Here is a 14678-nt window from a genome sequence, read left to right on the forward strand (position 1 = left end):
TCATATGTAATTCCTAAATGAGTTTTGACAAGATCTTCTTGTTTCCAGTGAACTTTTAGGATATTGTTTCCTGAATATGCTCATTGTGTCCAACAAAGCAGGAACTATTTCACTAAACTTTTCACTAAGATGAAGTTTCTCAAGCAGTTCAACTAGGATCAGAAAGTCGAACCTTCTTCCGTTATGGGCACATAAAACAACATTTTTAAACTGCTCCAACCATAACAAGAATTGGCTAACAGCATCCTTCACATGTACAGATTGAACTATCTGTCCTCGAACTTTCATTTCTCCATTCACAAATGAAATTCCAGTCACTGTCGTTGCTTCCGGATTTATCGGCTGGATTGGGTTGACATAGACATTGAATGTCTTTCCCGACTGGTCACTTGCAGCTATCTGTGTTATGTCCGGCATCACTCTGTGCACAACTGAAATGACAATCAATAAGAAAATTTTGAGCCGCGCCATGAGAAAAGCAACCTAATAGGTTTGTGACCAGCATGGATCAAGAGAAGCCTGAGCATCAGCGCAGTCTGGTCAGGATCAACAGTTTCTCTAACTGATATAGGCTTTGAAAGCGAACAGCATGGATCCTGACTAGACTGCGTGGATGCTCAGGCTGGTACGGATCCAAGCTGGTGGCAAATGTACTATGTTGGTTTTCTCATGGCGCGGCTCATATACTTTCAATGCCTTCTTAAGAAATATAGTAGTAACTTTCTTACAAATAACAATTCTTTTTTTCTTCTTGTCAGTCTGGATCAATGCTGGTTGCAAATGCACTATATTGGTTTTCTTATGACATGGCTCATTAATGACAAATGAAACAAACATTACAATAATTTTGACCAGTCTAATAAGGATACATAATGTTCCCTAAGCAACTGAGGGATATTCTACTGTTGGACTGGAAAGTGACCATTTATACAGGACACCCATCTGCATGCATTGTAGTCAAACATTCTCTGCTGACAAATAAAGGTTGTTATGGAAAGTAGTAGATAAAATCTCATTGTAATATTTTAAAGGTAAAATAACTTACTAAGTCCTGTTGTTTCTAAATCAAATGTTATGATGGTTGGCTCTCCATCTATGACGACTGGTTTGAAGTTGCCACGGGCAATAGCGTCAGGTATGCGTTCTATATCAATTGCCTCCATATGACCAATCCCTGTAAGAATGATAAAATAGTCCCTAAATATTGATGTCAGACATATAATCCGTTACATATATGAGCTACATCAAGCAAAATAGTCCCTAAATATTGATGTCAGACATATAGTCTGTTACATATATGAGCTACATCAAGCAAAAATCACCCTAAGCTAAACAGTAGTCTGATTAGGATCTGTTTGTTTTTCAGTCATTGTCATACAGATGTGACCCAAATAGTTTGGATCTTTAACAGACTAGACTTTAGAGCTGACCGGATCCAAAGTGGTCACAGTTACTTTCATATAGGTTATTGCCTGAGGTAGCTCATGTAGTATTATAAATCATATGAATATCAAAAGAAGTTTCTAGGCATACGATTACCATTCTGTACAAAAATTCTATACTCGTCTAAATCTTTCCCCTTTTGAAATAATAAAATTTAAAGAAAAGGAAATGTTACAAATAATATCTGAGGCTATATAAAGTCCACAAATATAAGGATATACCAGACTGATATGTGTCCCCTTCCATTGCTTCACTGGCCCCTTGAATGACAGCCCGTTCTTTCTTCAGCTCCAGTCGCCGACGTTTAGATGATGGTAACAGGGCTCTATCTGTCAGTTCCCTCCGTCGTTTCAACTGTCTTTCCGAATGTTGAATAGTGTACTCTCCTGGAGAAAGCCCCAACTTCACAAATCCCTGTTTCATATATTACAAGTTAGATAATAAAAATTTATATTACAGTGTTATCAACAAAATACAACATCTTAGTGAATAATATGGACAAACATTACTTTTCGTTCATTCAATATATCTATACATGCTGCCCTTAGAATGAATTTTGATCAAATGCTAAAATACTGAAAATGTACAGATAAGAACAAGTAGTACACTGTCATCCTGGTATACATTTTATTCACTGTAAGTAAATCACATAATAATTATTGCAAAATATTACCTATGTTTGAGTTCTCTTCTTATGACTTTGGGTGTGACTGTGTCCATGTAGTTGACTAAACTATGCAACAAATAAAAACAAAAATTAAGGAACAAGAATGTAAGAACAAAACACTGACTGAAACTGGAACAACAGTATGAAAAGAGTCGTATGTCTGGTCTTTCAGTGTAAAAATTGTATTGTTTGTGACTTTAGATAATCTTATTATATGATACAATGTTATGATAGATAGTGTTTGTCCCCATTTTTTCAGAAAACATATATTTGTACCTTACAAAATTAAGTTTTGACCAGACACACTAATAGCTATTGTAAACACTTCAATAACTGCAAAAACCAGAAATTCAGCTTAGTCAAGCACATACCATGCTAATGAAATTATGAGCATGATTATCAGTCTGGATCCATAAAAGCATGCACAAATGGATTGTAATAGATAAGACTTATGATATGGCAGTCTGATATTGATAAATATGGATCACAATCATAATAAGCTTGTTTATGCTTGACTAAGCTGAGGTGTAAAATATTGTCAAGAGAAAACAGAAGTTACACAACTAAAACATTACATAGAAAAAGAGAATAATAGTACCTGCGATAGGTAATGTCTTCCCTCATTTATACAAGCAGCAGTCGCTTCCACACGGTAGTCCAGACTCTTAGTGTCACCATAATAATGTGACTTTGGTGCGCGCAATGAGACACGTCTGTTGGCCGACTCGCATTGTTGACTAGATCCAAGGTCAATGTAACTGTGGGCATTGGCTGTCACAGTGTCAAACACCGCCTGTAGCTTGGTCCTGAGATTACTGTCATGTAGCGGTGTCATATATGGCAGACTGCGGTGCACATACTTCTCAGACGGCCTTCTTTTATATCCACAGAATCGTCCATGGCAGAGAGTGTGGTCTGCGAATTGGTGCGGTATCAATGCCCGAATGTTCTCCTCCATTCCAATTTTATCACCTTGATTTTTTGAGAAAGCATAGGACAAACATTTTTTTATGTGTGATATAACATTGTCACTTAGTTTAAGGGCACTCTTCATTTTATACAATGTCCCAGTCACATTTTGACAACATGATTTTTGTCAAAGCGTTTCTTTAGAGAAATGTTCAAATCTGATTTCAGCCTAGCTATCAAAGTGTTATCCCCATCTCCTTCCAAGTACTCAATAGGAGTTCCTTCATTGAACAGCTCTCTAACTCCTTTCAAACCACTGGCTGCTTCCATCGATCTTGCACTCCCAGTGTGATTTTTTACACAATAATGAGTTCTTACTTTCTGACCCTGCCTGTTCCGCTTCCACCACTTGCACTTGCCACAATGCCTATGTCCAACAATTGTTTTGATGACCTTTTTCCTCCTGCCTGCTTTGTTTGTTGTCATGAAGAAGGTGTGAGCTAAAATGTAAAAGAACAAACATGCAGGCATATCATGAAAACTGAAACAATAAAACTGACATAATGCTTTACTTTTTCATTTGCAATCTTTAAATCAAACTCTGAAAGAAATGAAATACAAATCTTTGTTCGAAGGGAAGGCATTCATAACATAATGCTGGGTGGTGTTATCTGCCCTTGGATACAAATCTACTGACTAGGGTTATGACACCACATTAGGTATGCAAAGTTACAAGTTCAAAGCAAAATACTGAAGACTAAGTTTGGACAGCAAAAATTACTCACATGTAAGCGAATCAAAACCTTTCTTTTGCCAGGCTGTATCACACGAAGAGGACATTCCAGTGCGTGTACGACATGGAAACTTCTTCTCAAGTCTTTTCCTTGATTTCAGCTTAGGCGATTGTTTTGCGAATCTTATTGCCGACAGACGACTTATTCTTTCTGTATGAAGTAACGACTGAAGTACATTCTGAGGTGTACTGAAAAAATAATTTATATCATAAATGCTTCTTAGCTGCATGCAAATGGTTATAAGGAATGTTTTTTGCATGGTAATTATGCACCAGTCAGTTGTGACAATGACTTCCCCTGGCCGAGGGAATAGTGGGGACTTTGACTTTTGATTTTTCAAACCACTGCCATGGTCTTGCCATGGGCCATGGTTACAATCGACCGGTGGATAGGTCATAAAAATTTACCAATTCCCTATAAGAGGGTTGTTCATCTGCTTGGGGCTAACTTATTTTAGTGCCCTATTTGCACGTTAATAGTATTGAAAGACAGAATCGTGCATGGTCTCACTGAATAGAACAATATTTACCACTGTGCATTTGATTTACTTTACCTTGTCATAACAGAAGATTCATTCTGCGGACCTGGTACTGGATCATTTACTTCAGACTGTACAGAATCTTTCTCAACGTCGGAATCTGTTTCACATTCAATTACCGGCCTTGCTTGAAGTCTGAGTCTGTAATTTGAATATTCATAATATAATAAAGTGGAAGTAGAAGTAATTCTCAAACGATAATCAAAAATCTTTAAAAAAGTACCAAAATTGTCACATCACAATTAATGATATGAGCCACGCCATGAAAAACCAACATAGTGGCTTTGCGTCCACGCAGTCTAGTCAGGATCCATGCTGTTTCCTAACAGTTTCTCTAATTGCAATAGACTTTGAAAGTGAATAGCATGGATCCTGACCAGACTGCGCAGGCTGGTCTGGATCCATGCTGATCACAAAGCCGTTTTGTTGGTTTTCTCATGGAGCGGCTCATATACTGATATAATTGATTTTTTTTTTGGTTTAACGACAAAAATCTTTATGGGCGAATCAAGCCAGGGATCAGAACCTCAGCCTCACATAAAAACTAGATCTGCCCTTGCATCAAAACTGGTAATAAATTATTTTACATACTGAAGTGATGGAGATTCTCCAGGGAGAGGACACACTCCTAGGTCATCAATCTCTCCTACCATTTGCTCATGTGCTTGCTCAGTCTCTTGCCGGGCAATATCACTGTAAGTGTAATATACATGTACATAAAAGTACCTGACTATATGATATAGAAAACTGATAAAAAGAACAAAATATGTTCAGTATTTCAACCTGACGAACATCTTACCTAGAAGTACAAGTTGATTTTTGGATATACAATTTTTGCATATTTATAACAAATAAGACATACCTCATTTCTTTTTCAAAAGCTTCTTTTGCAGCATTTTTGCAGGATTCTCTGGACACCTCCTGAATAGCCTCACCAGCACGGGTTTCCATTAGTTTCAAGTTCTTCGGATGAATCGCCTTCAAATTCAGGACTGCTAGGAGATTGTTCACTTTCTCTGCACCACCCAAACTGTCAATCATAGCTGAAAACAAAAGAGCAAGTTTATTTTACCCGTAAAAAAGAAAAGAAAAACAATCAGCCATTATAAGCAATTTAGATTCAGATCAGCCTAATGTCACAGGGTGAGTAAAATGTGCAGCCAGACCGGGACTCGAACCCGGGGCCTCGGAATACCGTTCCGATGCTCTACCGACTGAGCTACCTGGCCGCCTGCACACTTTCTCCCCGTTTTAATATTCAAGTTCTGTACCGTGACACCAACTTCTAAAGTAACGTTTAAACATCAGATTTTTATGACATCAAAGCATCAGAATTACATGAGCCGCGCTACGAGAAAACAAACATAGTCGCTTTGCTACCAGCATGGACCCAGACCACTCTGCGCATTCTGACAGTCTGGTCAGAATCCATGCTGTTCGCTATCGGTTTCTCTAACTGCAATAGGTTTTGAAAGCAAACAGCATGGATCCTGACCAGACTGCGCAGATCCACGGTGGCTTTGCAGCCACTTTGTTGGTTTTCTCATGGCACGGCTCACATGAAACACATACTTATTTTACATATTGTAGCAGATCTCAAAGATTCAACCCAGAACTAGCCAGCCTCTCTGGTGTTTTTAGGAATTTTCGACACAGGGGGTTTCACAAATTGGCCATAAATTAAAATATAACTTACATGTATGGAAAGGGGATTCAATTCCTCATCAATTTATGTTAAAATTATCAAATAATATCCAAAATTACGAATTTTCTGATGATTTAAACCTCTGTATGTACTGTACAACGATCAACATTTACCGTGGCGTGTGTTTACACGCCATATAAACACATAACTTTACATGACTGTGTACTGTGATTTAACTAAAATAACTTCCATTATTTCGGTCCTTTAAATTTTTGACGTTTAGATTGCCCGTCACAAATATAAAACAATCTGAACATCAAATTACTTTGACTAGAGCCGCCTATGCCTGATAAATAAAAAAAATAAAGCCAATTTCATCAAAGACGATGTTAAAAAATGATGTTTACCTGCTCCAAGTTTCGTGTTTATAACAAAGCATGGCATCCCCTTGTTTTTTATATGGTGGGTCTTCCCATATGGCACTCGATTTATGTGGCTGCAGTCTGGGTTTTGGCACACAACATATAGATATCCGCCTAAACCTTTTTGCAATTCACCAACGATGTTGTTGTACATAAGTGGCACTGGGCCAAGCATGCATTTTCGGCATGATTTTAGATGGAGTAGCAGTACATTCAGTTCAATGAGCCTCCGACCCACTTTCCAACCATTCTTGTTTACTTTTTGCGGTAAAGTCATGTGCAAGGAACTTGGACACTTTTTCCTTTTACAATCGTCTCCATCACACAGGAAAACATTGGCATAGTTATGGTCAACGATAAGTTTGGGTTTCCTGCGCCTTTTACCCTTATCCGAAGCAAATCTTCCGCGAAAATCTCGTTTGTCGGCCATACCTTTCTACTTTCGATTGCAACAATTTTTGGGAAATACCCCAAGCGTGACGTCACAGGACGACACACATTTTATAAATTTTTGAATAAAAAAGCTTTTAGTAGTAAAATTTTGTTTCTCTTAGCAATTCGTATAAATGTTTAGCATTTGGAAAATAAAACGTCAAAAAAATCACAAAGAAATACACAAAACTCGATAACTACCGGAAATCACCGGAAACGTCGAAAACTTCCGACATTGGCCGAATTCTTCGATGTCGGTAATCATCGTAACTGAAAAGCGCGGGAAATCATTACACCATGTAATCCTTTTAATTGGCAGATTTCTTTTTCGTTCACTTACAATATTTTTTTGAATTACTTCTCTTTTATGTTACTATAAATAGCTTATTTTGAAACTTTTTTATTGTTGGCCGTAGGGGAAAACCGAGACCACTTTTCTGTGGTACAACATGGATGGTACCTCCAATTTTTAGGTGTATTTTTACATACCTGTACCTGATAAGGATTTTTTTGTGGACTTTGAATATTTGATTTGTATTTTTGAAGGTTTCCTTTTGTTGTTCCAGTCCTTTGGGCTACAACAGTCAAGTTCTTTAAATTTTGCTCCCATCTTATGCCCGAAGGTGGGCATATTAAAATCACACTGTCCGTCCGTGCGTGCGTGCGTGCGTCCGGTAAATTCTTGTCCGGGCTGTAACTCTTCCATCCATAAAGGGATTTTGAAATAACATGGCAAAAATGTTCACCAAAATGAGACGAAGTGTCATGCGCAAGACCCGGACCCCTAGCTCCAAGGTCAAGGCCACACTTAGAGGTCAAAGGTTAACATAGTCTGTATCGTGTCCGGTCAATAACTCTGCCATCCATGAAGGGATTTTGAAAGAACTTGGAATAAATGTTTACCATAATGAGACGACGTGTCATGCGCAAGACCCAGACCCCTAGCTCCAAGGTCACGGTCACACTTACAAGTCAAAAGTTAACAGGGTATGTTTCGTGTCTGGTCCATAACTTTGCCATTCATTAAGGGATTTTGAAATTACTTGGCATAAATGTTCACCATAATGAGACGACATGTTACGAGCAAGACCCAGACCCCTAGCTCCAAGGTCAAGGTCACACTTAGAGGTCAAAGATTAACATGGTCTGTTTCTTGTCTGGTCCATAACTCTGTCATTGATAAAGGGATTTTAAAATTACTTGGCATAAAGGTTCCCTATAATGAGATGAGGTGTCATGTGCAAGACCAAGACCCCTAGCTCCAAGGTCAAGGTCACACTTAGAAGTCAAAGGTGTTTCTTGTCTGGTCCATAACTCTGCCATTTATCAAGGGATTTGAAAATAATTTGACACAAATGTTAACCATATTGAGAAGATGTGTCACACTTATGACCGAGGCCTCTCAGGTCAAGGTCAGAAAATGATATGTGATTTTTTGCGAATACAGCTGTGGCATTCTTGGGCCTACTTCGGGGACATTTGTCACCAATAGTGACAGCTCTTGTTTTAGTTTAAATATATTTTATTCCCAGTAATACATGTACAGATTAAATACATACATCATAGATCAAACAAGATAAGTAGGAAAGGATATGAATGAAATACACAGTCTCAAAGAATTCTTCTCCTTATTTTTTTTCGAGTGTCATTTATTTGGAGTGCCAACTTTTCTAAGCCTCTGTATTCGTTAACTGAGCACCAGTATTATTTGGTACTTTTTTCAAGGGCGATTCTAACTTACAAGTGGATTTTGTTATTTTTATATAGTTGTTTTTTTTCTCTCTTTCTTTAATTGGTATTATTATTCTATTCCTATTGTTAACTTCTTTTGGGATTACATGGAAATTTTTTGTGAATAAAACTGTCTTATTTTTAATGTTGTCGTGTGTTTCGATTGTTATTTCTATGTTTTCGTCAGTTTTGAATCAAGTTGTGTTTAACTAATTTTTTTAAAGTCTGGTGTCGTTTCTTTGCAATAATAAAACTTGTATTGCTTCATTGTACCTAAAACAAACAGAAATAAGAATTTAATCGTAATTAGTAATAACAATCTGCCGTTCAATATGGACAAAATCGTACAAAAATATTTGCAATAAGTAGTACAATCTTGTGTGTAAAATCAAAATAAGTTGTTCACTATCATTTCAATAGGGCGTACAATACAATACAATACAAAGCACCGCGAATTTCTGTTTTAAAAGAAATCAGGGATGAATAAAGGCAGAAATCGTGATCAATGAAAAAGAAAATATAGCAAATTCTTATGATGTGACATGCATTCAGAAAATTTGCTTTATTTTTGATAAAACTCATTCATTTTTGGTATGCATCATCTAAACATTCACCATTTAATCAACTGATTTCGCCTTACCTATCGCTCATGTAAGTCATTCCGAACTTATATCGACTGTGGAACACTTGAAACATGCCTTTCGGAAAACATCTCAAGGAATAAACGTGCCTTTATTTGGTAATTAGCCAAATATCAATCGAAAAAGTTAGACCACGTTTATCATATTTCAACAAATGGTTGAAATCACATCGCTATTTCCGTTTTGGTTGTTCAATCGTTTCTACACTGTGTATACAGGAAGCCCTGCACTGAATAAGTAATAAGATATCTTGGTAAGAGTCACTTGATTAGCATGCATGTATTGCAATTCTTTTTGTCTTTGTTTAAGAGGAATAGATTTATTATCCGCCAATAATTTTCAAAGTTATACTGGTACTGATGATAAACCCGAACAAAAAATGAGGTTTTTTACTTGTAACTTTTTTATTTCTGCAAATTGTAATCAATAGTCGGTATCAAAATAAAGCTTAACATTTGCTGAAAACTTTACATAATTCAAATTTATATTTAGTAAGCAAACTCATACGAAGTGAGGCCCTGAAAGGGGTTTGTAAAATGGGGACTGTATGGACGTTGACTGATGATAAATTCGACCACTTTGTCATTTACAAAATTTTCTTTGTATTATTATATTGAAACTTTATCAAAAAGCTGCAACAGTCATTCCTGATCAAGTAATGAAAAGTGACCCAATGTCAGGCCTTCATGTTTCGGCAGTGAGCATGCACAAAAAACACCCTCTTCCCCCATAATTTTGGATAAACATTTTTTTATACAAATAAATGCAAGTCATTTATTTATACAGAATATTTACCAATTTTGTTTTTGTTTACACCAGTTGGTGTTGTAAATGGTTGCTATTAGATGGTGAGTTCAATTTTATAAATAACCGGTTGCAATTGAAAATTTCCAAGGTGGTCAACTTTATCATCTGTCCGGGTTTATCATCAGTACTAGTATAAGGATCCATTTTATTTTACTTATTTACTTATTTCGTCCGTGAAGTGGAAAAAAGGCACGCCCGTGCAGTTTAACTGAAACTGACCTAACGATTTGATGGAAGATGACGTTTGTAGAAAATGACGGACGAAGACCGGTAAAAATAAAATGCGGCCAAATCATTCTACAAATAAATGGAAATTGATATGCGGATGTAGATATTTTAGAAGAGCTGTCTATTACTTCTTTGCTGTGATCTATCAAGGTTTAAATCTATGTAAATATGAAGCAGAAAATCCTAAGAAAGCCATTAGTTAATATCCTTTATCTAAAACTATGCTTAGAATGAAAATCTTACCTGAAACTAAATAAATCAGTATATATACATTTCTATTTAAATCAAATATATCTTACAATTTTATTTGGCAAGATAATCTTGTGAAAGAAAACATAACTTACTAAATATCTTTAAACATACCCTGAATTACAAAAAGTTTGATTCAAACACTAAAACATAGACTGTGCAACAGCGTCTCTCAATTTTAATATAACTTGTATATAACCAGCAACCATTTTATTCAATGTCATGATAAAATGATTATGGACAATTCATTCAATTACATAGCAAGATAACGTTTAATTAAAACAATCAACAACCAAATACAGAAATTTTATCGGCACTTCATGAACCGCATGTATTTATAATGTATAATGGCTACTATAATGCGTTACGAATGCCGACGATCATGCAAATGATGACAGCTGATGACAGGATACATGTTGTATATAAAGGTCAGGCTATCATAAATCTATTTTCCAATTATCATTTCAAATTACACGCATCTGTCTTGCTGAGAGAAAAGATGAGTATGCTTTTATTCGCTAATGCACAGCATATACTTATGACCAGATACAAAATAATAAAACATTTATCATTTAGAATGTAAAAATTCGTGGACATGGACATAACTAATAATATAACAACAAATAATTCTGTATAAACAACAGTAACAAGCTACAAAATACACAACCATAAATCAATAAACGATCCGACTAATTGCACTTAAAATATGTTAGGTTGGATGAAACAAATGTTATTATGCTTCAACTGAATGATGTAGCTGTCGATACACTGTACCCGTGTTAGTTCACCGTCGTTTTCTATAGTTATAGCTAAAATCTATAGTTTTCCAGTTGTTGTTTTTTTTTCACTAAATGTAAAATCACACGAGTATTTAATTAACCTGTGCCATTTCGTTTTACTAAAAACATGTTTTAGCTCAAAAATATCCAGTCGTTATGAAACAAGTCCACCACAGTCCATGTTGTTTTATTTTGGTGTTCGTTTAAAATACCTTTTGCAGACAACATCACCGACATACATTGTCTGAAATGACAATAATATATATATAAATTGAATATAAATTGAATTACATAAAAAATATATATTGACTCACGGAAACATATATATAAATATTTATATGGTAAATATCAGTAATACATAATGAAGTTTTCGAAAGCGCTCTGGGGGAAAAATCTGTTTTGAACAAATGGAAGAAAATTAATAAATAATCTGTCTTGAAAACGAAAGTCTATTACCAGTAGCATCTCATCCCCCACAATTTCTCGTGTTGCTTTTGTTGGTTTTATGTTCGTATCTTCTGGAGTGTTGTTTTGGACTAGTTTACCATCTTCATATATAACAACTGCCTTTAAAGAGATAAAAAATTAAAACTATATTAGTCAGTAATTGCGGTTGTTGAGACTACTTGTTCCGAAAAAAAATATGAAAATACCATCATGCATAGATAAAACAGTCGTGGTTCCCATGATCGAGCATTGACTTTTACGGGAATTTATAAACCTACGTTAAAAACATAACATAAAAACATAATTTTGGTGACACTCTTGAAACAATCTCGATTGCTTCCTGTGTTGCAAAACCAATTCGCTTATCTTATCATTTCACATGTGGCAGTCACATAAAAAATACTGATAATAATCCAACCATTTCCACGAATATGGAAAAATGCTTTTATTTTTTTCTTTCCTCTTTGTAAACAGGAAAATAGTTTTCGTTTATATTTGTGCAACTCGTAGCTTTTTATGTCCTCTTGTTGGAGTTCATGAAAATCGACGTTCTGTTCTTTTTCGTCTGGACCAGTATCCACTTACTTTACTCTTCTTATCCTGGTGCTCCGATTCGAACTCTTCTCCAAGTTTATATGTATCCGCTTTAACCATGAAACCAGCATTCATTGCGACAGTAATTCTCTCTTCCTCTAGGTCTACCTTTACAGTGGAAACTGGTTTCGCCATACTAGCCATCTTACGGATGAAAAAGTTCACTCCTGAAAGTAATAAAAAAGCAGACCAATCGGCGGCAATGTATTGATCAAACAAATCTTCACCTTTCCCGTGTTTGTTTATTTTTAAATCCTTTATTTCACTCATTTCATGTAGCTCTAAACATGAGTCAATTTCGTCTATTTAATTATACTTTGTATGTGTTTGTGTGTGAAATAAACAGGTGGAAAGCCACAGGTAAGTCCTGCACACATACACTGTTTAAGGGTTTTGCTACGATCAAGGTTGCTGCATTCATGGAACATGACCATTCTTTTTGATTCTTTCAGTCATCCATCCTGTAGCATCGATTTGAAGGACAATACATTTGCAATTCAATTGCAGACGTCGGTGTTTAGGGGCTAAAACAGATACAGACTGTACTCTTTTTTTTTCAATATCCACACACTCATGCGAGAAAATCGATTGTGCCACAAGTTCTACAAAATTACATCCGTAAGCAACTGGTGATGAGTATCTTTACATGATAATCAATAAAAACGCGTATTAGACTATCACCGTTGTCTGAATATTATAGTGTAGCCTTATACATCCGGTTTATCGGGATGACTTACATTTGATAATTACCATCCTAGCGAAAACAAAATCACGCTATCCATACATGTAGATCAGGATTAGTACTATATACCATAAAGCGTAGTACTATAATCAAAGTTTAATGATTAATAGAAACTTACCAACTTCTCGAAGGAAATCTTCAAAGCATTCACTACGATCTACTTTCCATTCTCCCTCGAATTTGTCTTTGATTTCTTGTAACACTTCGGCTGACATGTTGTGTTTACTTATCTCATCTACTTGTACTTTGTACACTTCCGTGATTTTGTGGTAAAAGGGGAAGTAACTGTACGAGATTGAGTAATATCAGGTTTAATACCACTAAATCGGCCTGTTCTTTATTTCATATAGAATCTACTATTTCAACATTTTTTTATTCTGCACGCGAATCGGACGCTCTACCACTAGCCTATCGGGGCGATTGAAACACGAAGGTGTTAATTTTCAAACAAGAATATTAGATTTCGCAATCTGTCAACTTTAATGTTTTATTCGAAAATTTAGCGTTTCGTACATTCAAAGCAGTATGGACTCATATAAATTAATTCCGGGGCCTCCGTGGCCGAGTGGTTAAGGTCGCTGACTTTAAATCACTTGCCCCTCATCGATGTGGGTTCGAGCCTCACTCGGGGCGTTGAATTCTTCATGTGAGGAAGCCATCCAGCTGGCTTACGGAAGGTCGGTGGTTCTACCCAGGTGACCGCTCGTGATGAAATAATGCACGGAGGGGCACCTGGGGTCTTCCTCCACCATTAAAGCTGGAAAGTCGCCATATGACCTATCATGTGTCGGTGCGACGTTAAATCCAAAAAAAAAATCCATTTGTTAAGAATTACTCCTCGGACACAGCTCCGCATACTTGGTCGACCTAATCATTCAAGTGATAGGAACTGGAAATTCATTTAACGCCTCCGTGAAGCGATTATAGCGCGAAATAGTATCAGTGGACCTTCCTCTAAGAGACTCTGTAAATGGAATCCTTGTGCTACTAAAATGACTGAAATGAACGTCATAACGTCTTATAACGTTACACTGACACTAGCTGTGAAGCCTATATAAGGCAAACATAATCAATTCATACAATCCAAGAAAACTTTGACAGAACAGCATTCCATTTGCTGGTGCAAAATGAGTTAGTACACGGGTTTTAGAAACAATCAAGATTAATTGTAGATAAAAATAGAATCGTACCATTGCTGTTTCAATCGTGTATTGAGGGAGGATTTGATTGTAAAATATACTATGGTGTCACCCGCAGATAATCTATATTTATCTTTAATTGAGTCAGGTAAATCATTAATGCGAATCAGGAAGAGACAGAAACCTATGACTGGGTTTCGAGGAATACTAGACAGAACAGGTAGAATGTCTGAGGTGCCACCACTAACAACGATCCTTTAGGATAGGTCCTTGAGAAATGACTTGATCCACTAAAATGCTTATGGTTGGACGTCGAAGGTATCGAGTTTATATATTACATGTAATTTATGGTGGTCAATTTTGTCAAAAGCTTCGCTAAAGTCCGTTACTATGGTGTCAGTTTGCTGGTCAGTCTCTGCGGAGACTTCTTGTGTAAAAGTTGTAAAAAAGGCCACAAGTCCAACAGGAACA

At 36.3% G+C, this 14678-nt stretch overlaps 3 protein-coding genes and 1 non-coding gene across 4 annotated transcripts; all 4 read right to left on the reverse strand.

The window, feature by feature from the left end:
- On the reverse strand, positions 1-3184 carry LOC128547572 (uncharacterized). The gene is made up of 5 exons (XM_053520578.1): positions 2709-3184; positions 2117-2176; positions 1665-1857; positions 1046-1174; positions 1-431 (listed from the first exon to the last, which is right to left on the reverse strand). Exons 3-5 carry the CDS (start codon positions 1687-1689, stop codon positions 1-3), a joined length of 585 nt encoding a protein of 194 aa, XP_053376553.1. The 5' UTR covers positions 1690-1857; positions 2117-2176; positions 2709-3184.
- Positions 3182-7137, reverse strand: LOC123528175 (uncharacterized). Its single transcript, XM_053520579.1, has 6 exons — positions 6404-7137; positions 5214-5394; positions 4943-5044; positions 4367-4492; positions 3805-4001; positions 3182-3519 (listed from the first exon to the last, which is right to left on the reverse strand). Exons 1-6 carry the CDS (start codon positions 6846-6848, stop codon positions 3182-3184), a joined length of 1389 nt encoding a protein of 462 aa, XP_053376554.1. The 5' UTR covers positions 6849-7137.
- Positions 5509-5580, reverse strand: Trnat-ggu (transfer RNA threonine (anticodon GGU)). Its single transcript has one exon. It is a non-coding gene; the product is annotated as a tRNA-Thr (tRNA).
- A 3530-nt stretch (positions 7138-10667) lies between the features above and the next one.
- Positions 10668-13339, reverse strand: LOC123534409 (fatty acid-binding protein, adipocyte-like). The gene is made up of 4 exons (XM_045316645.2): positions 13187-13339; positions 12318-12493; positions 11742-11852; positions 10668-11529 (listed from the first exon to the last, which is right to left on the reverse strand). The coding sequence occupies exons 1-4, from the start codon at positions 13281-13283 to the stop codon at positions 11473-11475; spliced, it is 441 nt and encodes a 146-aa protein (XP_045172580.2). The 5' UTR covers positions 13284-13339; the 3' UTR covers positions 10668-11472.
- Between the last annotated feature and the right edge of the window lie 1339 nt (positions 13340-14678).

Source organism: Mercenaria mercenaria, chromosome 12 (genome assembly GCF_021730395.1).
Source record: "Mercenaria mercenaria strain notata chromosome 12, MADL_Memer_1, whole genome shotgun sequence".
In the NCBI taxonomy this organism is placed as follows: Eukaryota; Metazoa; Mollusca; class Bivalvia; order Venerida; family Veneridae; genus Mercenaria; species Mercenaria mercenaria.

Excerpts from the sequence above, each read along its gene's own strand:
- LOC128547572 (XM_053520578.1), bottom strand. The coding sequence starts at position 1,689 with ATGGAAGGGGACACATATCAGTCTG. Across the intron at positions 1,175-1,664 it reads AGGGGACACATATCAGTCTG|GGATTGGTCATATGGAGGCA; the intron begins GTATATCCTTAT and ends TCATTCTTACAG. Across the intron at positions 432-1,045 it reads TTTAGAAACAACAGGACTTA|TTGTGCACAGAGTGATGCCG; the intron begins GTAAGTTATTTT and ends TTGTCATTTCAG.
- LOC123534409 (XM_045316645.2), bottom strand. The coding sequence starts at position 13,283 with ATGTCAGCCGAAGTGTTACAAGAAATCAAAGACAAATTCGAGGGAGAA. Across the intron at positions 12,494-13,186 it reads AGATTTCCTTCGAGAAGTTG|GAGTGAACTTTTTCATCCGT; the intron begins GTAAGTTTCTAT and ends TATTACTTTCAG. Across the intron at positions 11,530-11,741 it reads TGGGGGATGAGATGCTACTG|ACAATGTATGTCGGTGATGT; the intron begins GTAATAGACTTT and ends TTGTCATTTCAG.
- LOC123528175 (XM_053520579.1), bottom strand. The coding sequence starts at position 6,848 with ATGGCCGACAAACGAGATTTTCGCGGAAGATTTGCTTCGGATAAGGGT. Across the intron at positions 5,395-6,403 it reads AAACACGAAACTTGGAGCAG|CTATGATTGACAGTTTGGGT; the intron begins GTAAACATCATT and ends TTTTGTTTTCAG. Across the intron at positions 3,520-3,804 it reads AGGTTTTGATTCGCTTACAT|CTCACACCTTCTTCATGACA; the intron begins GTGAGTAATTTT and ends TTTACATTTTAG.